This window comes from Odocoileus virginianus, unplaced genomic scaffold, assembly GCF_023699985.2.
Source record: "Odocoileus virginianus isolate 20LAN1187 ecotype Illinois unplaced genomic scaffold, Ovbor_1.2 Unplaced_Scaffold_1, whole genome shotgun sequence".
NCBI lineage: Eukaryota > Metazoa > Chordata > Mammalia > Artiodactyla > Cervidae > Odocoileus > Odocoileus virginianus.
Genome location: NW_027224263.1, coordinates 11,447,585 through 11,471,088, shown reverse-complemented (window position 1 = coordinate 11,471,088; position 23,504 = coordinate 11,447,585). Strand labels below are relative to the sequence as shown.

Sequence of the window (23,504 nt, the reverse complement as noted above, 5' to 3'; positions counted from 1 at the left end):
CGATATCCCTGCTCCATCTCTATAGCCCCATGTTGTGCCTTGAGGGACTTCTGCCTTCTTGTCTGTCCCAGGGTCTATGGCTGCAATAACACCACAGGCAATGCTTGTGTGAAAACTCATCTTAATGTGTAACCGTTACCATTTATTGTACTGTACTCAGTACTTTATGTGCATTATTAACTCCCCAATCCTTCCAACAAACCAGAGAAGTAGGCACTATTATTGCACCCATCCTACAGATAAGGAAACTGAGTCACAGAAAGGTTGAGTTATTTGCCCGAAGTCAAACTTCCTCCAAGGCTGGAGCCAGAATATGAACCCAGGCAGTTTGATTCCAGGGCCCACACTCTTATAAAACAAGTTTTAGAATATGTATCAACCATTTAACAAAAGGTTGATCCTGGGGTGCCTTTAAATAGGCAGCCTCTCACACGCTAAATCTAGGGGCCAGAGGGACCCTGATCCTTACAAACGCACCTGGAAGAGCCCCGAGGTAAAACCACAAATCTTTTCTACCCAACCTCCCTTGACGCACCTAACTCCTCGCTTACCCTTTGACAGGATCTCCAAGGCACATGCCAAACTGTCGTGTGCCTGTCTCAATGCATCTACGGATCATCAGACGGTAGCAAGGCTCAAAGATGTGCAGGGGACAAGGAACCGTGGGGTAGGCCATGGTGCACACGAAAATAGGCACGTTCTTATTTAAGCTGTCAGGAAGAGCAAATGACATGGATCTCACAGCATGGGAGCAGAACAGAGAAAGGCTGGTCGAATTTCACCATGTGGATCCCCCACAGGAAGACAAGGAGGCACAAAGTGTGGACGGCTCATAAAAAAAATAGTAAAATACATCTGATGCTGTGGGCTGAGTCCCATTACCTGATGCATAGGTTAGCCTAAGGGCTATGATTAAAATGGACATTCTATACATTCTAATTTGGGTAATGAAGTTCTCTAGTACCTTAACATTGTTGATGATAGTTATGCCTCATATTTTTCTTTCTTTCATACTCTCCACTCCAAACAATCTCTCCAGGTGTCTTGCTGGCAGTATGGGGAAGGGCACTGGTGGTAAAAGTGGACCCAGCTCTCCAGAGGGATGGTGGGAAAATCTCTGCAAGATCCCTGTGAGTAGCTCCCATTTGCAAAGCTCCCAGAGGATGTGCATGGCAGGCCCAGCTGGGAGGAGGGAGCAGTAGAGAGGCAAGAGTAATAGAGCCCAGTGATGCTCAAATGCTCCTGTGCATTGGAGTCACTGGAGGCCCTTAAACACAGACAACCTGGCCACTGCACCTCGCCCTCCCAGAGACACTGGTGCAGTGGCTCTGAAATCAAGACCTATAAGTCTGCCTCGCAATGTGTGGCCATGAAGATTCAGACACACAGCCTGATGGGGAACCACCAACCAGGCCAGCTCATCCCGATCACAGTTCTCTGTTTGTCTAGTAAATCCAGCACAGGGACATCTGAACCCAAACCTGCCAACAAATATCAGACTGTTTGCCCAAATCTCAAAAGGATTAAATGTGATTCCCCTAAAGGAATATCCCCAGTAAATTCCAGTGTTTATTAATAAGACATTAAACAATTCATGAGAAGAGGGTTCAGAAGGATTCAAGGTGAACTTAATATCAGAAAGAAAGATAAAGACTCCTGCAGTAGATCTAATATGTCAATGAGAAAAGAAGGACTGCACTTCTGGCTTCCCAGGAAAACATGTTAGTCAAAGGGAGAGGTGCAAACAAACTGGTTTCAGTTTAACACTGTTTTCTATGGGGTGGGCATAAAACCAGAACAGCCCCCTCAGGAGCTTTACCCTCAGAACGCTGTAAGAATTCCACTGGGAATGGGAGATGAGAGGGCAGCAGTATGAGAGGCAGAAATTAGTGACTTCCCCCGCTTTTTCTGCTACCTGAGGCGGAGAGTTTGGAGCCCTACTTCCATCTCACCCCTACTTGCCACCTCTCACAACACCTGTGATGGAAGAGGAATCATAATAACCAGAAGCATTCTTACCATTACTTTTATTAAGTGCTTACTCTGCACTAGCTCATTTGAGCTTCATAATGAGTCCTTGAGGTAGAAACTACTGTTATCCCCAAGTTACAGATGAGGAAACTGAGGTCCAGAGACATTAAGTGACTTGCCTAAGGTCATGAAGTCTACTCACTTTGTGGCAAAACTGTGTCACAAGCCCAGGTCTGACTGATATCAAAGTTCTTAACCTCATAGAACCTCCTTATGTATCTGAAGACTGTCTTCAGAGTACAGCTGAGCCTTGAACAACTCGGGGGTTACAGGGACTGACCCTCTGCACAGCTGAAAATCAGCATGTGACTTAGAGCCAGTCCTCTTTATCCATGCTTCCCTGGTGGCTCAGCTGGTAAAGAATCTACCCACAATGCAGGAGACCTGGGTTCAAGCCCTGGGTTGGGAAGATCCCCTGGAGAAGGGAATGGCTACCCACTCCAGTATTCTGGCCTGGAGAATTCCACAGACTGTATAGTCCATGGGGTCGGAAAGAGTTGGACACAACTGAGTGACTTTCACCTTCATTGATTTTTATCTATGGTTCAGCATCTGTGGATCTGACCAACCACACATTGCATCATGTAGTACTACAGTATTTACTACTGAAAAAAATCCACATATAAGTGGAACTGCACGATTCAAATCCATGTTGTTTAAGGGTCAACTCTACTTCATTCAGTTCCCCTGATAACTTATTCCAATCTAATCCTGCCCATGACACCCAGCTACTAGCGCCAATAACCTGGTCAGTGGTTTGACTTAAGCTTTTTCAGTAGTAAGCTGGTAAATGAACAATCGGCTTTCTAGGGGTGGGGAGGGGAAGTCCTTGTTACTGCATTTGCCAATTTTCATGGTGTCAACACTCTCACTGTGGCCAATTTCAAGCTATCAGCATGGTATCATTAAATGGGGAAGATATGTGCACTTTCAGTTCTATGAGCTGGCGTGAATGAAACTGAAAACAGCAGTGTGCATACTTAGAAAGTTCTTCCATTTCCTCTTCATAAAGTCTCCTTCGTTCCTTGAATTCTTCTGGAAGGAATTTAGCTATTAGCTCTTCCATTATGACGTTTTTGCTGTACTTTCTTGATGCCAAGCACTACACGGGGAACAAGGCAGTTAGATATTATACAGTCATCAGAGAAATACAAAGCTCTTCTGATGTAATCAGTAGAACAGTTCAATGACCAACATACTGGAGTAATGTGGACCGACACATTGGCAGCTCATATGATCATAATGTATATAATCTCTGGAGGTTAGAGTTTACCTTAAAAAAAAAACACATGCAATGAATTACTTTTGTAATTAGAAAAAAATATTTTAACAAGGAAAAACACCTGCATTGAAGTTTTAAAAATGCCATAGCCTTCCTAAAACACTGAAATTGATTATGATCATGTTTCTTGTCAATTAAGGGAGACAATCCTTTCCTTTTTCTGATTATTGTGTTTATAAGCTCCCAGAATGTTCTCCACCTGGGATACGCTGAAGTCTGTGGACAAACGTTTCAGGGAACTAAAAAGCAATTCTAAAATCATTCATCCTTTCCTGCCCTGCCACACTCTCAGTGCTTGGCCTCTGGATATTTTGAGTCTATATAACTATTTTTCTCCTCTAACTTAAGTATTTTTAAAATAAACTAAATACTGGTGATTTCATTTACCTATTTATTTTTTTTTATTATAACATCTAGATATCACCGAATTTACATTATAAACCCTGATTTCAGAATCTAACTCAGGCTCAACTGTCAGTATTACTCTCATCCCAAACACCCCTAGTTTGTGCATATCCAAGGAGCTGTAAGGAGTGGGTGTTTAACGGCATGAACCAGACAATGGGGATGACAACATCTGCAGAGAATTGCTAGTTATGGAAACTACCCACACAGACCCAGCAGGGGGAGCTCCTGAGTATAAAACTGCAGGCTTCAGACATTTTTTCCTTTGCCAACGTCTATCTATTCCGCAGTGAACATGATCGGAATAAGATATTTCTCTCTCTGGAAAATGGTGCAAGTGTGACCCCAGGTGAATACCCAGAGACAGGTGGAAATAACTTCTAGCCCCTAAGTCCAGGACCCCACAGCCTCTGCTTCCAGGATGCCTTCTTAGCCACTGCCATTGCCTGGCTGCAAGAAAATCAGAGGCTTGCCCAGTCTTTGGGAGAAAGCAATGGCTCAGAAGGTAGCCTATCCAAGAAGGAGGTGAACCTCTGCTGATGCTAAAACAAAAACCCAGGAAAGGCACATATTAAAATGTCAACAGTAGATTTTCCTTCTTTCTGCTGTTCTGAATGTTGTAATGTTCCCACAACACGAATGCATTATTTAAGTGTAACGGCCATGGGCTTCTCACCTACAATCAGGAAAGCAATCCCATCTTTACCCAGGCCAGACATGACACTGACCATTCCCCCAGCCCAGCACCCTCAGGGCTATCCTGGGTGATTATCTCACTTCCTTCCCTTAGTTTAAATGGTGGGGTGCTGGGAAAGTTCAACATGTGACTTCTCTGGATCTACATTCACCAAGAGAGAGTCTTGCATCATCTCCAGCCTCTCCTCAGGGATGACAGGGGTCAAGGAACATGAATACTAATTGTAAAATGTGGCAAACAAGCCCCTAGCAGGGAGAGAGGGGGTGACAAGATGGATTGCTGGATCTTCTTGTGCTATAGAAAATTACAGCAAAGCCACTTGAAAAGCACAGGAGGCTGTTTGTGTGATTCATTTTAGAGGACCTGGAAGCCCCAGAGATTTTCAAGCAGACAAATACCTGCTAATAATAACAGAGGCAGTTGAGGAGAGGGACAAGGACCATAATGTAGGGCTGTGAGGTTTTCCTGGGGACCTGGGGGTGATCTCTTCAAACTATGGAATAAACATTGATGATAACGGAACACTGGAGCTCATAGATGAATGAGCCAAGGCCAGTGAATCAGAGGCCATGATAGGATTAGAACCAAGATCCGTGTTTATCATCAATTTGATCCATGTTTATCACTATTGTGATTCATGTTTACTATCATTTTGATACTTTTGTTTCCAACACAGATTGATCTCACTGCTAGCAGTTCATAAAAAGCTAGCTGTTGCCTCATTTCCCTGGAGGACTTTGTGGAGAAAGGAGGGGTGGCTCTAAGACAGGAGAAATTGATGGTCTGAGGGGGTGTTTTGCTCTAGCACAGTGCAGTGGCTTGGGATCCAATAGGATACTGTCTTCGAACCCAATTCCAAATAAGCTAAACTGATCAAGAAAGAAACAACGTTTTACCTGGGAAAGACCGTCTTTGCACAGTGGACACTTCGCATTGTGATCTAGACATCTTTCAAGGCATTTTAAGCAAAAGGTGTGCCCACAGGGTGTTGTGACTGGTTCGTAGAATAATCTGAAATTTAGGAATCAAAATGGAAGAAAATTGCAATCAGAACAAACATAAAAGACAGAGCTATTGAATGTTAAGGTTTTTACAGTATTATTTGAGAAAGTCTATGTGTGGGAGTAAGAGGGGGGTTCTTTTTCCTTTTTAAAAAACAATCCCTTACACTTTAGAAAACCATTTGCTTTTTATTTCTGAGCTGGATTTAAATGCATCAAATAATGCATTTATTAAAATTTAGGGCATAGCTAGATCATTTTATAACATTAGTTCTAGTCAGTCTCTTCCAGAGCATCCAGATTTTTTCCCTGTCAGGTCCCAGAAAAATGAAGATGAATGCCCAGAGTGTCTGGTTAGATTCCATTCTAAAATACTTAGCCAACCTGTTCACCTGAATATACATAAACACATAGATAAACAGACACAGAGATAAATACACACACTCCCATATTTAAGCACTTTATATAATATTAAATGGAAAAAGACTAGGTTTATTTGCTAATCTTGATTCTATTTTTCATCTAAACAATATACACAGTCTGAAGGATCTCTAAATTGCACCTGTAACAAACATACTGCCTTTTTACATGGATGGATCATTTGCCCAGGGGCAGTAGAGTAATATTATTACTGTGCTTATTAATAGACAGACACATACATAGATACATGTGTATACATACACATTCTCTAATTAGATCCTGTTTTAATTGCTTTGCAGGAACTGGCTATTTTTTTCAAAGCAATCTGAGCCTCTTTTAAAAAGCTGTTCTGTACATTCAGAGATTCATGGATTTATTTTGCTTAATGAAAGTCTCACCTGCAGCAGGACCACTGGATGGAGGCAGCTGAAGATGATGCTTCAGAAGTGGAGCTCGCACTCTCCAAGAGGACAGAAAGAAGGGAAAGACGCCAGAACAGCCTATTTTGACCTCACTAGAGTGTTCAGTTGAGAGGAAGAGGCTGCAAGCTGCACAGCCCCCTCGTGTGGCCAGGAGGTGCACCAGCAGCCTGGGCCACACAGCCAGGCGAGCAAAAGAATCAAAACATCAGAGCTGAAAAGTACTTAAGAAAACATCGAGCCCACCAGCCAGAATGAAACAGATCCAGAATGAATGAAGTCGCTGATCTAAGAGTACACAGCCAACTGTTGTCAGATGAAAGTCTTTCCAACTTCCCCTCCCAGCCGTATGCCTGTTGTATTAGAACAATGATTCTCAACTGTTGCTGTGTTCGAGAATCATGTGGATTGTTTTTTCTTTAAGTAGTTTTTTAGATATATTATTGACATGCAATAAATTGCACATACATAAAGTGTAAAATTTTATAAGTGTTGACACATGTACACACCTATGAAACCATCTTCAAGATCAAGATAATCAAAATACTTGTCACCCCCAAATGTCTCCTTGTGTCTCTGGGCAAACCCTCCCTCTTGCTCCTCCCTAGACCACCCTCCCCCATCACCTGGGGAACTTTTAAAAACTAAAGAGGCTGGACCTCACCTACAGAGATTCAGATCAGTTGGTCCAGGGTAAGAGCCAGGCATCAGGATTTTTAAAGCTCCCTTGGTGATTTTAATGTGCAGCCAGAGTTGGGAGTCACTGAATTTCACAATCCTACTAACCTCTGCATGGACAAATCTCCATTGGTATCTAAACCTAATTATCAGAGTCCCCGGTGGAACTTTAAAAACACAGACATGGCAAAGTCTCACTTGACAAAGTTTGCAATTCAGGAGATTTGTTATTTTTGACAAGCCAATGAAGGTCTGGACCTGGGAAGAAGTTTTTCATATATTTACTGTTTTCTACTTTTTAAATGTTATCAAGGTATTTAAAAAGTAGTTAATGTGTCTAACTGAGTTAATAAATTTTAGTTACTAAATTGACCAAAAAGTAAAATTTGTTTTCAAAAAAACTCTTTAATGGAGGTCCTAACCAGTGTACTAAGGCAAGGGATAAAAAAGTCTGAAGACTGAAAAGGAAAAAAAAAAACAAAGCTGTTGTTATTCATAAATGGTATGATGATGAACTTAGAAAATCCAAAAGAATCTTAGAATGATTATTAGAATTAATAGGAATTGAGATAATTAGCAAGAATGCTAGACAAACACACACACACACACACACAACTGTAGTTCTACATACCAACAAGAAGAGTGAGAGAATACATTTTTTTAAAGATGACATTAACAATTGCTTTTGAAAATCAAGTGCCCATGAGTGAAGTCAGACAAAGACAAATATAATATGGAATCGCTTAAATGTGGAATCTAAAAAAAAAAGTAGAAATGAACTTATTTAAAAAACAGAAATAGAGTCACAGACATAGAAAACAAATTTATGGTTACTGGGGGTAAGGTGGGGAGGGAGATTGGGATTGACATATACATACTACTATATACAAAATTGATAACTAATAAGGACCTACTGGGGGCTTCCCAGGTGGCACTAGTGGTAAAGAACCCACTTGCCAATGCAGAAGATGTAAGAGACACGAGTTCTATCCCTGGGTCAGGAAGATCCCCTGGAGGGGTGGCAACCCACTCCAGTATTCTTGCCTGGAGAATCCCATGGACAGAGGAGCCTGACGGGCTACAGTTCACAGGGTCACAAAGAGTCGTACACGACTGAAGCGACTTAGCACACAGCATACAAGGACCTACTGTATAGCAGAGGGAACTCTACTCAATACTCTGCAATGGCCTATATGGGAAAAGAATTTTTAAAAATGGATATATGTATACGTATGACAGATCCACTTCGCTGTTGAAGTTAACGTAACATTGTAAATCAACTATGCTCCAATAAAAATCTGTTTAAAAAGACAACAAAAAAATGAAAAAGAAAATCAAGTGCCCAGGAATAAATCTAACAAAAGTTTGAGACCACTATTGTAAGAAACATTTCATTGAAAGTAAAAGAAGACCTAACTAAGTCCCAGTGAAAGACCCCAATGGGTTATTTCACTTGTTTGTTTGTTTTTGTGGAACTTGGCAAGTTGATTTCTAAACTTCATAAGGCAAGGCAAAGTGCCAAGAAGAGCCAAGACACTTTTGAAGAGCAGCAACGTGGGAGAACTTGCTCTACCAGACATGAGAATTTATTATAAAACAGTACTGATTGAAAAGCAGTAAGACTAGCACAGGAACAAACAGATCCGTAGAATAGAATACAAAACCCAGAAATAGATTCAGACCCAGATTCTTGATTTTTTAAAATGTGGCACTTCAACACAGAAAGAAGATTTTCCACACATAAATAGAATCCTCAATAAATGCTATTTGGGATACTTGGCTATCCACAGGGGGCAAAGAAGTTGGACTGATTCTCACACCATACACAAAAAGCAACACCATGTGGACTGTAAAAATGAATGTGAAAGACAAAGAGTAAAGCTCTTAGAAGACAAGATAGAATATCTGTATGACCTCAAGGGGGAGAAAAGATTTCCTAAACAACACATACACACACACACAAAACACTAACTGTAAATGAAAAGATTGATCATTGTTGCCATATTAAATTTAAGAATTTGTTAGTGTATTGAAAGATGCCATTAAGAGACCTTTCATATTGAAAAATGTCTTTATTTAATAAGCCTCACAGAATGACTTTCTTCCTTAAATTATGTGCATGTACAACTTTGATAAAAATTTAAAAACCAAATTAAAAATTAAAGGCCATTAACAGGGGAAAAAAAAAAAGAAAGGTGCCATTAAGAGAGCAAAAAGGCAAGTCACGGAGTGGGAGAAGATATTTGCAACACAGGTGACTAACAAAGGATTTGCATTTAGAACATACATAGAGCTCCTACAAGTCAGTGAGAAAAAGAGAGACAACCCAATTGAAAATGGGGAGAGTTATATATATACTTCCTTGGTGGCTTCAATGCAGGAGACCCAGGTTCGATCCCTGGTTGGGAAGATTCCCTGGAGAAGGGAATGGCTACCCACTCCAGTATTCTTGCCTGGAGAATTCCACGGACAGAGGAGCCTGGCAGGCTGCAGTCCATGGGGTCACAAAGAGTCAGACACGACTGAACAACTAACACACACATATATACACTAGTAGACATAAAAACTGTTCATAGTAACATTGTCTGTAATAGCCCTAAACTAGAAACAATCCAAATAGCCATCTAGAATATAACTGATTTTGTTAGATTCATACAATGGGACACTATACACTAGTGAAAATGAACAAATTTCACCAACATGCAATAACATGGATAAATCTTCATCCCGAGGAAAAGAAGTTACAACAAAAGAATCCATTCTGAATAATTCAACTTACATTAAGTATTTTTAAACAGGAAAAAATGAAATTGTACTGTTCAGAGATACATACAAGAGTGGTAAGACTTTTTTTGAAAAAAAAAAAAAGAAGAGATAAAAGTCAAGATAGTGATTTTAGGGGCAGTTGGGGGGGTGGTGATGTAGCAATGACATATGGGCAGCTTCCAGAGTCCTGGTAACTAACGTTTTCTTTCTTGGGCTGAAAGGGATTGCATGAGTAGCCTCTTTACAGTATTTTATGAGAATCCATTCCTATTTTTATGTACTTTCCCACTGTGTCTATTTCACAATTTAAAGTATTTCTCAAGATTGTGACTTGCAGGCTGACTTTGTGAACCACTGCTGTGATCTAACTACTAGAGGCAGCCAAGACAGACGATCTCATTTCCTCAGTAATTTGAGACCTGTGAATCTGAATGCCTTTTATGCATTATTCGATGACACTAATGATGAAGACTGATTGATGAACCTGTATCTGTAAAACTATTTTTCTTGAGCATTTCAAAATTGGGCCTTTTGTTCACTGAAGAATGTAATTCACATACAAATAATAATGATATAGTTGGCCAATTAATTGCAATAAATACTGACATTTAATGAGCAGATGAATGTAGCAGACACAAAAGGATCAGCAACTCTTAGCAAGAGCTATGATTAAAATGCCCCTGATCCGAGTGGCCACAAACAAGAATGCTGCCACAGATGCTGCATAATTATTGCTCTGAAATAATTCAAGGTTCAGATGCTTAGAATATATCATCTTTCAATACTCAACCCACTTCTATTCAGGCTGACTGAGTAAAGAGACTGGGAACAGATGGAATGCATTTCTCTTGCTATCAGGAATGTGTGCATTGCTGTTTTTCATATAAATTAGCTTTATATAGTCATAGGCAGTAATTAATGGGATTAGCTCTATTTTACTATGGAGGAAATTGGCTCAGGCAAGTTAAATAACTTGCCCAAGGCCACACAGCTAGCTAGTAAATAGCAGCACTTGGGATGTGAAGTCACACGTGATTCTCAAGCCCATCTTCCTTCTCCACTAGATGACACAGAGATGACTGTGTGTGAATCTAGATCTTGAAACAAACACCATCCATGTACATGTAGATACACACACTCACACACAAACACACCCTCTTCTCCCTCTCTCTCTGTCTCTCTCCCTTCCCTTCCCCACCACCAGAGAGAGCGAGAGAGAAACTCCATATATAGAGAGATAGAGTTAGAAATAGATATATACTCAAATTCCTCTCCCTTTTATTTATCACTTTAGGAATGATTTCAGAAAACACTTCAGGGAGGCATTTATAAATCAGTGTAGGGCCAGATTTTCTCACAAGAAAGCATTTTACATTGTCAGGGTGATGGAGTAAACAATAGTAATAATAAATGCTTTCAGTTAGATGTCAGCCTGGATAAAATGTTTGGCTTGTCTGGAAATAGCTATCTTTTCCCACCAGTTACATCCTTGTATTGTGCTCTTGTGTGGCTATCAAATGAGAGCAAAGGGGGAACAAGGAGGAGGGAGGGGGTGGAGGGAGAGAGAGCGAGCAGTGAACTGACTCCATAACACCAGCTACGTGAGCAGCTCAAACTAGGTTAAATATAAAGCTTTTCATTTCAATGGACAAAGGGGCCACTGGGCCATTAGGTAACTGGTTCAAATATCCAACATTCCTGCTCCACAGTGGGCCCAGAGGTGACCCCAGGGCAAGGGTATTAGGAGCAGGTAAATCTCAAGGGAGGACTGGCAGTCATTAAAGACGGAGGAGGAGAGTTCTGAGGTGTTGGAATCAGAGAGCAACTTCCCCCAGCAGACCTTGTTCCGTCCTTCCAGCAAGGGGGGCTCGGAGACTGGGAAGTTTCTCATTAGCTCACCCTCCAACGGTTGTTCCGTTCACTCTTTCCACCATTTTCCCCTGAGGAGTTTATAAGCAGCTCCTGATTTTCTCTCTAGACTCAGAACAGATCAATTCCTACTCTAACTCGTCTTCAACCCAGACAGCATCACGGCACTGGATTTTATTCTTGAAACCTGCACAGGAGGTACACATGTGTAGTTTCATGACCTGGCAGATTGCTTGAAAATATCTCTCACCATAAACCCTCTCCACCAAAGACACAGGACAGTCATGACAGAACCTAAGAATAATTCTAATCATGATTAGAAAAATAAAAACACTACAGGAAACAGGAACTTTTTCAAGACTGCAATAATTCAAACTAAAGCATGTATCTGAAATGGCCTCTGTCAACATGTGATTTCTGACTTGGAGACAAGCCCTGCTGGAAGGGGAACCACATGTTTCTGAACTAGAGCTCCAGTTTTAAGAGCCTTGAGATCAGAAATGTTCTCTAGACTTGGCAGGTTTCTTTTCACCATCAAGCAGCTCCCGAGTGTCCCCAGTGTAACTCAGCAGCCCATACAATAGCTGCTCCAGGCAAAGATGGGTTTTTGCTTTGAAGTCTCATTTAGAACAGAGGGGCAGGATAAGGGAAATAATGGCTTTTCAACTCAGAACGAGCAAACTCGAAGGGGGTCTTATCCTCTTGGTGTTTATTTCTTGGACCAAATTTCTAACCCTTCTCTGAAGCCCCCCATTGAGATCAGGGACAAACAAGATGAAAGGGAGAAAGCAGACAAAAGGGAACAAAAGAACTTCAACCTCAGAATTCTTAGCCCTCAGGGAAAACACAAACAGGATGAGTCTTTGTGTTTGATTTTGCATCCCCGGGATGTAGGGAGGTGTGTCCAGGAGGATAAGCTGAATCAAGTCTATCAAAGTCTGACATCTGAAAGACCCTGGCTCTCATCGCTGGCTGAGCACCATGATGGCGTTACCTGTGGGGGCCCATGTCTCAGCTTGGAAAGCAGAGCTTGTCTGTCTCACACTTTGGCTCTGGCTTGACCCACCTGCTACATCGTTGTGAGGGGGAGGGGGCACAAGGGACCGGGTTATACAGGCAGTCCCACCCTCACCCACTCCACCTAGAACTCGGACAGTATATGCAGGGCTTGCTTCAAGTGCTGCTACATTCCTTATCAAGTCTGTCTGAGCTTGCAGGCAAATCTGACAATTCTTTTTTTTTTTTTTTTTTTTTTGAGAGAGAGAGAAAGTACGTTGTTCAGGTAACAGCTGCCTCACTCACTTTTATTCAGAGGACAAGAAAAGTCACTTTGAGCAGTGACAAACGCCTGGGATTGACATGGAAGGCATATGTACTCGTAAAGGGCAAGAAGACATCTGAGGGGCCTCCGTTGGCTGCATCTATCTGTGTGATGGACCAAAAGATTTTTCTTGACATCTCTTGTCTTGGTTCAGCCATCTTAACAAATTTTGTGCAAATATCTCAGCCTCCTTTTAAAGCTCTTTTGCCAAGGGGAAGGCACATTTGAGAATCTACTGACAGCTGTGGACCTTGTCCTGGAAATCTCTCTCTCTCTCATACACACACACATACTTTTACATATAACATCAGGGAATTCATAGATCTACTAGAATCCATACACAGAGCCCCCTCAGGGGTCAATGGACCAAAAGCTAAAGAACCTCTGGTCTAGGGGGAAAAGTTAACATTTATTGAGTACTTATGTCAGGCACTATTCTAAGTGTCTCGAATAGATTTTCTCAATTAATCATAACAACACCATAGAACAGGTACCACTGTCCTCCGTTTTACTGATGAGGATGAAAACACAGTGGTGGAGAAAGTCACTTTCTCCAGGTCAAACAGCCAGTAAGTGGCACAGCCTGGGTGGAAACCCAGGCCATCTGTTTTAGGAGACCTCCTCTTAGGCACAAAGCCTCGGTTGTGAAATGAAACAAGTGAAAGTCATTTGTTTTTGCAGACCAGGACTGTAGCAGTTTCCTATTTGTTTATGTTGCGGGGTGGGGGGAGGCATGTGTCTCCAGAGATCTGAGAAAGTAGAGACAATGTGGCAGTGGGTGGAGGAGAGACTCCTAGCCAAGTCGTACATGCCCACTACTGACTACTGCACAGGCAGGTACAGACCAAAAATGAGTCCAGCCCTCTCCTTGGCTTCCAGAGAATAGGCCTGTGAGGCTGACACTGGCACTCACGCTTTGAGATCTTGATCTAGTAGCCAGCAGATATTAGTTCCAGGGTCCCAAACATAAAGAGAAGCCAGGAAAGTGATGTAAATGTGAGAGTGAGGGGGGCCATGACCAACTGGCCTGGCCCTGTGAGTGTCCTGTCTCTAAACATTCACCTTAACAACAATCCCCCAAATCCCATGAGGGCCAAACAAAAGACATCCAGCCTGGGGACTGTCAGTTTGACCTCTGAGTAGACAGTTTCCTTCCTGCTTTCTAGGTATTTCCAAGGCAGGAGTGTGGGGCATGTGATCTGTAAACAAGGGACACAAGCTCGCCCATGTGACAGTCAACGTGACTTCCATTTTGTTAGAACCACGCTTTTCTGTGCTAACCAACAAAGCCATAGGTCACTAGCGGAGAGGTGCAGACACCAGAGGGGAAGACCTCTCAGGCAGTAAGCGACAGGACACCTCACATACCTCATACAGAGGGAGCATTCAAGGTCAGAGGCGTCAAAAGAAGCCAGCGGGACACTGAGCGCAGGCCTGGCCCTGGGGTCAGTGGAAGGATCTGTGATGTAGAGAGCAGAAGTCAGAGGGGAACCAACCTTGGTGTCACAAGACAGCAGTTCTAAGGCCAAAGAACCCAATTACGTTTTTCAGTCGGCTACTCTCATCACCTCCCCAAGAATTGATTTAGTGACCAAGTGAGTCACTGAGAGTGGGGTACCCTGATACAGGCATGTGGAGTGTTCCAGCAGCCCCAAAGAAAGAGACGTGTAGGTCAGGAATTGTCTGGGAGCCCTGGGGGGCTTCATTTAAATGGAACAGGCACCTCACTCTTGACAAACAGCTGCAGTGACTCCACGGACTGAGCCAGGCCTTCATAGCTGACACTGAATCTTGGCACTGGCAGCCACTTTTGGAAAGATACCAAGCTGCAGCTGCTGCTTCTCAGATGCCTACCTATGGGGACACAACTGGGAATGAGCAGGATGAGGCCTGCTGGAGCTGCCCGGGTCTGGCCTCCCAGGAATGGGGAAGGGGGTGCAGAGAGGCTGGCCTGGAAGGAAATGACACCATCAAGGGCGTGAAATGTCGTTACTTGACGCCATGCTTGCCCATAAGCCCTGGCTTTCCCTTATAATTCATATGGGGCACCGGCAGGATGCTAGGAACTGCTTGCTCTCACAGAAACCCCACAGCCACCCTAGAAGTGGCAGAGCAGAAGAGCCATCATGTGGAGGGCAGGAGCCTCCACACACTGCTGAGCCCGGGCTCCCCTCCAAGCCCCCACCTCCCTGGGCAGAGTCTGCACCTGGCTTAGACGCTTTCTTAGGCCTCTCTGGGTCTTGGGGTTCAATTTGAAAGTGCTTCCTTTTCTTCTCCTGGCATTTGCCAGTCTTACTGGAGGCAGCTTGGGAAGAGGCAGCGATCCCCTTCTCCTCCTCCGCTCCAACCGAGTCTTCCGTGTGGTCCTGCGGCCCATCCCCTGTCACTGTGACCAGGTTCATCAGGCTGCCCCCCTGGCCCCTGGCTGCTGCTGCCTCCTGACTGGAACAATGTGGGCGCTCGGGCGTTTCCTGGAGGAAGAAAGAGCCAAACATCAGAATCTACTGCGGCCCAACATCATGCTCTGATAATTGTCTCCAGAAGGGACGAGGAGAAAATACTGTCCGGTCCTGACCATCTAGAGGACAGGTAGCCTAACTGGGCGGCAGTCATAGGGCACAGAAGGCCCAGCTGGGGCAGACTAAGGTGTACAGGGAGACAGTCCTTGGGCAGCAGTGAAGGCAACGTGCCAAGTGCATCACCGGTCTCTGCTCCTCTCCAGTCAGTTCCCAGTCACCACCTGAGGGACACCAATGCACGCAGTGCAGTGAGGGTAGATCCTGCCACTCGGCCCTTCCTCTCACCCTCACTGCCATTCCCAGCCATCTTCCAGTCCCACATCCAGCTTCCAAACAACTTTCAGGAAGGTTCTGGTGCAAGTGCACAGGCCTGCCGAGTGCCCTCACACTCCAGAGCTATGCTATACTGGTCAAAGGAACTAGGAACAAATGAATCCTTTCACTAGATTTTGGGCAAAGAGTCTGAAAAAGAGACACGATCATCTGGCAAAATGATCAATAACATCTCTAGCCTTTTCAAGAATTTTTGTCCAGGGGAAGGATCTAGAAGAAAAAATCCAATGACAAAGTGTTTATGCAGGTTTAGCTGGAAAATCCCTCTCTACTCTACAGTCAAAGTGCACGGGTCAAAATGCTCAGGTTGTTGTCTTTCCTCCAACTCCAACCAAAAAAAAAAAAACCTGGTAGATAGATGAAAAATGGGGAGCGCACAGCTGGGAGAAAATGATGAGGTGAGGAGGAAAAGGCTTTTCTGAGTCTCTAACCCAGGGAGTTCAGGGTTTTATCAGCACTATGGCACTGCTGCATCCTCACCTTTCCACGAGGCCTCGGCAGAGTCTACACAGTACAGTGCTTTGCAAGGCAAAGTTTGGGTAGAAACCCAGTCCTTACTCCTCAGCTTCCTCATACAAGAAAGACAGGGGTGCTTTTTTTCTTCATTTCTGATTGGGCTGCAATTAGAAGTCACTCCAGGCACTTGGGTTCTCAATCCTGTAATAATGATCTCAAAGAAGTACTGAAATGCAGATGGTGCTAGTGGTAAAGAACCCGCCTGCCAATGCAGGAGATGTAAGAGATGCGGGTTCAATCCCTGGGTCAGGAAGATCCCCTGGAGGAGGGCATGGCAACCCACTCCAGTATTCTTGCCTGGAGAATCCCACGGACAGAGAAGCCTGGCAGGCTACAGTCCATAGGGTCGCAAAGAGTTGGACACGACTGAAGCGACTTAGCCCATAGTATTGCTTTGATTTCAGGATATACTCTAAGTTCTGCCCATCACCCCTCCAGCCTTTTTGAGTCAGGCACACCTGCATTTTGTTCATTCTCCAGAGCAGGGGAAGAAGTCAGGGAAATATAAGATTTTCACCTGTCAGAGAACCAAGAAGCCATGGAGACCCTAGGGCTCACACACAGGGGAGGAACACAGGGCAGGGATAGCAGGCAGGCAGATGCTTCGAGCTGCCTAGATCTTCAGAGCTCACCTCTGCCTATACATCTGTGCTTCTGAGCCCCAGCTTCTGCCCACCTGCCCTCTTCTTGGAAAGTTGGGGCCTGGAGACCATGGTTTTCGAAGACTCAAATCCCAGGAAGTTAACACTTCCTAAGTTGCTTCCATCTCCCCAGCTCTACCTATGTGCTGGAAGTCTACTTATGTGTAAGACACAGTGCAGGAATATGAAATGACCTCCACTTGGGGATCAAATGGAGATGTCTTTGCACAAGGAACTCAGCTGGTGCTCAAAGACCAGCAGCTTGAACAAACAAAAAGCAGGAAAGGAGGGACTGTCAGGTCCTCTTCCCAGGCTCTGCCCCTAAGCTCACCCCAACTGAATGGCTCCTGGGGAAGTGGGCCTTTCTAGTTCTGTCACCTCTCTCAACTTGACCTGATCAAGAACTGAAAATTGAACATAATAAATCATCAACCTGGGCCCCTGCCTGAAATTCAGTTTTATCTTTAAATAGCCTTTCAGCAAAGAAGACAGCCACTAGCAACTCCCATTTCTTCTTTCTCGGAAACCAAACAAAGTAGGAAGGTGAGGGCTCACTCTCCACGTCTGCCCACAAAACAGTCAAACGAAGCGTCAGGAGTGAGCTGGGTGAGTGGAGTTTTACCTGTGACAACTTTGGTAGATTATGGCTGGTGCCTTCAGTAGCCAATGATTCTACGTGTTCCTTTAATCTAGGGTGAGGTGCCAACAGCTTCAGTATATCGGGAGAATGTTCCTGAGAGGCCCCCGGGAATGATGGTGTAAAGAAACTAAGGAGAAGCTGGGACATAAAACAGAAGACTTCACTACTTAAGTTTCTACAGGTGCTGGGGTGAAGGGCAGGGGTGGGAGGGCAGGAAGGGACAAAGGGTACGGCTTGTGGGGCCAAACCCCAGGGAGGAAGCCTTGGACCAAAGACCCCAACACAGTGGAGCAAGGATCCTCCCTTCAGCTCGTCAGAATCACCTGGGAAGCTTATGAGAATTCCAGGTTCCAAGTTCCCACGCCTGGCTCCCCTGGGTCTGAAGTGTGGCCAGGAATCTGGATTTTGAAAAGGCACTACAGATCTGCCTTTGTCTCCCTAGCCAGTTACCACCACTCCGCTGCTACCCTTCCACAGAAAGATCTGCGGGGGGATTTCAAAATCTGTCTAGGAGGAAGGAGGCCGAGGAGAAGGCAGGAGACCAACATCAGCTGGGGGACCTGGAGTCGTGTCCGAGACGACCCCATGGGTAGAAGGCAACAAATGTCATCAAGGTTCCTCTGTATTTCTTCCCTCCCTGTCTGCCTGTTTTGCCTCTCCTCCCTGACCATCAGCCCTGGATCATGAATCCTTTCAGCAGCGATGTGTTAGCAAAAGCAGAACCAAGTCTTCCTCCCTCTTCTCCCAGCCTCTCTTCCTACTTTCTAGCCTTCACTTCCCAGAGAATGTCAAGTCACTTCAATGATTGGGGTGGGGATAGGGGGTGGCAGGCTGGTTCTAGTCTATGGTTGGCCTCCTTTGCAACTGGATAAGCTGGGGGTGGGGGTGGGGCAGATACAAGATCCAGATCTTTGACTGGGAGTCAAAGATGCGTGATCTGGTGGAGGCTGCCCCATCAACCGCCCGCATCCTTGCTTTAGTTCTCTCCTGTGAAAGTGCCAATTATCTGTATACATAGGTATTTTTGTATGTAACATATAACCCAGGAAGGCAGGTCACTTGCTTCTAAAACATATTCACATGTTTTCTGCTGAGACCAACTAAAGGGTGCCCCACCCCTTCCTCTAGGTAGCAGGGTATTAACTGATCAGGAGAATCTGACCGAAACTGGGATCAAACTCTCTCCAGTTTGATTTCTTTCCTTACTGGGCCCCAGCAGTTCCTTCATGATGTTTCTTCTGATGCCAGCACTTTCCACGTGGCCAAGCCCTGCTCATCCTTCAAGGCTCAGCTCCAGGACTCCCTTCTCCTCTTCCTCCAGTCTCCCTAGTCTCTCCCATCCTTCCGTGTTCTCAACTGCACCAGAAGATAGTGCCTTACCCTCCCCAGTCTTGTGTTAGCCTCAAATTGCATCACAAATGTAAGCCTTGCTCTCTAACCAGATGTTCAGTTTCTGGAGGGCACACGACTGATGTCCAATAAATACTCATCACACTGGATGGAACTGAGTTAAGACATTAGCCATCCTAGGGACCAGAGAGAGGCCCAAAGTCCCCAGATGACAGATGCCTCTGTTTCCTTCCAGTTCTAAGTTGGTACAGGAATGAGACAGGAGGTTTTCACACTGACCAGGGCTGTAAATGCCAGCTTTCAGAGACTCCTCCTTTGCTGGAGCCAAACTTGGCTCTCAGGGGCCTCTGAGTGACCCACCGGGAACCACCTCTGAAGCACTCCCCCTGGAATTCTCCCCAGAGAGCAGTAGCAAGCCATAGGGCACCCCTACGTACAAGGATACGAGGGCAGAGTGTGGTGGGAGGGGAAGAGAGGCAGAGAGGGAAGCTCAAAGGAAACTAGACAAAGGAACAGCAGCACTGAGCTTCCTCCTCTGCTACCTAAGACCTCATTAAAGGCCTTCCCAGTGGCTTTGGAAAACAAAAGTTGGGGTCAACTCTCAGCGAAAATGAGCATTCCACATACCAATGGAAGTCAATTTCACTTCAGCGTCAGCTTTGAAAAGGCCCAAGTGGGTCAAGAAGTCCAAAAAGAATCTGAGGTAAAGACAAACGTTAAAAAGAAACCCAGGCCTGTAAATGACAAAGGCAGGTAATTCATGCCAAGTGAACCTGGACCATCTCTGTGACATCTTTATCCCTGGAAAGGGGAACAATCCAGCAAATAAGCACAGAGGGTCCTTGGCGTTCTTAACTAAGTGCCATGTCCTCACCTCACTCCATTGAAATTTGCCTCTAAATTCTCACCCTAGCTTCAGAACTCTGGAACACTCATCACAGGCAAATGTTCGATCGTATTATCTGGCATTTATATTACATTATAGAACCAGTGCAAGAGTGTAAGGTCCTGGAGGACTGAGACTGTGGCTTATGCCTCTTTGGGTCTCCAAAGCTTAGCACAGTTCTTGCCCCATCCCATTAACACAGCTGTGGAAATGACACTGCATGCATGCTTACATGCTAAGTCTTTTCAGTCATGTCCAACTCTTCTCAATCCCATGGGCTGTAGCCTGTCAGGCTCCTCTGTCCATGGGATTCCCCAAGCAAGAATACTGGAGTGGGTTGTCATTTTCTCCTCCAGGGGATCTTCCCAACCCAGGGATCGAACCTCCATTTCCTGGCAGATTCTTTACCACTCAGCCACCTGGGAAATGATACTAGGTGGTCTATAAAGCGGGTGGGAAAGAGGATCAACCCAAATGACACCAAGAGCCTCTCAGGCCAACTGGGAAATGGACAAATGAGAGTAAAGAAATCACTCTCTCCCGGCTCCACACCTGCCTCTGTTGGCCTTTGCACACTCTCTTCTTCTAACCACCTTTGTCCATCCATCCCAGAACTGGATAATCCCACTGCTCCTCTCCCCCAGTCTCAGCAGTGGGTGCTGAGACTCCTGACTCGGCCTCCCAGGTCAGGAGGATAGTGGAGTAGCTCACAAGGCAGACTCTGGAAGCAGGAGGAGTCAGGTTTGGTTGCTCTTCCACCGATCATTAGATTCATGACCTCAGGAAAGGCACCAAGCCTCAGCTTCCTCATCTGTTTCATCTGTAACATAGGGATAAATGATACCTACTCTCATAGGGACATTGTGGAGATTTAATTATAGCTTCCCCATAAAGTCCACAGAATAGTGCCCAGTGCACAAGAAATGCTCAATAAATGTTAGCCATTATTACTATTATTACTCACACTGTGGACTACAGTTAAGATTTGGGGAAGGGTCCACAGCTTGGAGCAATTCTCTTCCACCAGTGCTCCTACTAACCAGCCCAAAGTAACTTCCCAGAAGCTCCAGTGCTCAGCTGCCCCTAGTTCAATGATTTTGCTGAAGATTCCTTTCGGCAGCCTTCAGAAACCAGTCCTGTCTCTTGCTCCCTTTCTTCATCCACTGCTCTGCCAAAGCACCCTGGGACAGAGGCACCTGGGGCACAGTGGTGAACAGGGGGTGGGGCACAAGCATAGCAGAAGTCCCCGCTGACTGTCAGCATCCCATTTCCAGGCCAACGAGCCAGACACTGAGAGAGCACACTGCAGAACAATAAGCAATAAAGTCTATGAATTGAGGATGCTTGAGCATTCACTAATGTGCCCAGTATTTCATGCAGTTAAAAAAAAAAAAAAAAACAACGACATTCTCCAGCAACTCAAGAGTTGGGATGACTGGATTATACTGTAATGGTCCCCAACTTATATCACAGATGTGTTTTATTTCTAGCAAAGAAGCTGAAGGTTGGAGTTCTGCATATGGCAGGGCAGATGGGACCCAACACCCCTTGTGAGGAGCTGGCCACCCTGTGTGGCTGGTGAAGCAGTGACTCAGCCCAAGGAAAGTTCTAAAACCACCTCATACCCGGGATCTCTGGCCAACAGCCAGAGTATCCTCCGTGGGCCTCCATCTCCATGTTAACTTATTTGGTTTTATTTTTTTGTTTGTATTCTTACTGACCACCCAGACCCTGAGTCAAAGAAACAAGCACATTCCTCACAGGCTCCTACAGAAATGTAGGAACTGCTCAATCTGATTGTACATGCCAAAAGGATGGTGTTTCTGGATCATCAACTGGCACCTGTGTCTTGCTCCTGTCCCTTCAACCCAGGAAACCATCCACTCTGGACCCCCAACCCTAGGGAAGGCAGTTCCCTCACTCCCTGCCCTGGAGAGGACAGAGGGCTGGAAGCCCATTGGGCAGCTGGACCTGACGTCATCTCAACTCACCCTTTGGGCTTCAGCTCTTGCTCTTTTGTTCCTTCCATCAAGGGACACACAATATAGAAACTCTCTTAGTGCTTCCTCCACCTTGCCAAGGGTGGCTAAGGCTTGCGCTTTTCTGAAGTGTGCCTGAAAGAAAACATGAGCATTCAGTCCCATTCTTCTCTACCTTTTGACATTGCTATCATTCATAACATCAGCTAAATTACTTCCTGGGTGTTCACTGTCATGTGAGGGCTTTAAAAGGACTATCTTATCCACAACCTTATTGTGTAAGCCAGGGCTCTCCAACCCCTAGGCCACTGTACCAGTACCAGTCTGTGACCTGTTAGGACCTGGGCCACACATCAGGAGGTGAGCGGCAGGCAAGCAAGCAAAGCTTCATCCATATTTACAGCCATTCCCCATCACTTGCATTTCTGCCTGAGCTCCTCCTCCTGTCAGATCAATGGCAGCATAATAAATGCAGTGCACTTGAATCATCCCCAAACCATCTCCCCCCACACCCCCCCAACATCGGTGGAAAATTTGTCTCCCATGAAACCAGTCCCTGGTGCCAAATAGGTTGGGGACCGCTGGTGTAGGCAATTGTTCTGAAGCCCATTTTCAAGAAAATAAAACTGAGACCCAGAGAAGTGACTCGCCTGAAGTAATCTGGCTGGAAAATTGTGGAATCAGATTGAGAGCCTGGGAATGATTGATACAGAAGACCAGATTCACAACCACTGTGCCATACTACCACCACCGCCCACCCCCTGCCCCACCATTGTATTGGAGGAGGCATCAAACGTAGCAAGAACTCCCATTTGAGGTCACACTAACCAGCTTTCAGGACCTGCCTGGATGGGCCTTCCTGTTAACCAGTCTGTCAAGCAGAGACCTAATCCATGTTACTGGCTGAGTGACCACCCACACTCAGTGATCACTTATCAGAAGAGGCCCAAGTGAGCCAAGGCATGTGACCTCTCTAAGACCTTGAAGGCAGCTGGAACTAGCACTGGGAGCTTCCCCGCCAAGTCCTTCCGAATGCTAACCAGGGGCTGCACAAACGCTTTGGCTCCAGTGGACTCAGCTCATATCTGCTCCCTCACCACATCTTGAAATCATATAAGAAGTTTTAGGGTTTCTCAGGGTCCAAGTCCAACTGCCCTGGGGGAGAAACCCTAAGGGGTAGGAGAGGAGCATCCTGGGGAAGATGGAGGAGAAAGAAAAGAAGTAAGAAGAGGGCTGTCTTCTCTCCATGCCTGGCAGCTTGGCTTAGAGGCTGCCCCTCAGTGGCCTGCTCCCCAGGCCCTTGCCTACCCTCTGACCCCGAGTCTAACTTAGGGAAGGCAACAATCCAGGTTGCAGCTGCTGGGCACTCTAATACATGGACCTCCCCTTTGGACATGCCTCTGTGGGCCCTGGTGCCTCCTGGCTTGGGCCTGGCTTACAGGAGCCAGCCAGAATCTGCCTTCTTGAGCAGTGGCCCCTGCTCCAAGCCTCTTGGGGGCCTCTCCCCGAATTGCACCCTACCCCTCCTTCTGGAGCTGGATGCTCCCAGTGCTTGCCAGGGGCCCTCTGGAGAAAGGCCTGCCTGATATTTCAAGGTGGCTAGAGGGTGTTAAGTGCTGGGAGACTGGCAGTTTTGGGGATCTGACCAATCATATCAAGTAGCAACCCATATATTTCATCTGCTCAGGGCAGCCAGCTCAGTTATCGCACTTGCAGGAGAGTTCCAGCCCTGGCTAGGTGGCTGGAATAGG

At 45.4% G+C, this 23,504-nt stretch overlaps 1 protein-coding gene across 2 annotated transcripts in view; it reads right to left on the bottom strand.

Annotated features, from left to right (window-relative positions):
- Window positions 1–23,504, bottom strand: part of LONRF3 (LON peptidase N-terminal domain and ring finger 3) — a 39,411-nt gene that overhangs the window by 9,523 nt on the left and 6,384 nt on the right. Inside the window, exons 4-10 of one of the 2 annotated variants that reach the window (XM_020906954.2) lie at window positions 21,766–21,888; window positions 17,521–17,676; window positions 15,096–15,360; window positions 14,258–14,348; window positions 5,312–5,426; window positions 3,012–3,133; window positions 552–710 (exon numbers count right to left, since the gene is read on the bottom strand). In XM_020906954.2, coding sequence (XP_020762613.2) covers window positions 552–710; window positions 3,012–3,133; window positions 5,312–5,426; window positions 14,258–14,348; window positions 15,096–15,360; window positions 17,521–17,676; window positions 21,766–21,888 — 1,031 coding nt within the window. The remainder of the gene's footprint in view (window positions 1–551; window positions 711–3,011; window positions 3,134–5,311; window positions 5,427–14,257; window positions 14,349–15,095; window positions 15,361–17,520; window positions 17,677–21,765; window positions 21,889–23,504) is intronic. The other variant, XM_020906955.2, reaches the window with a different exon arrangement.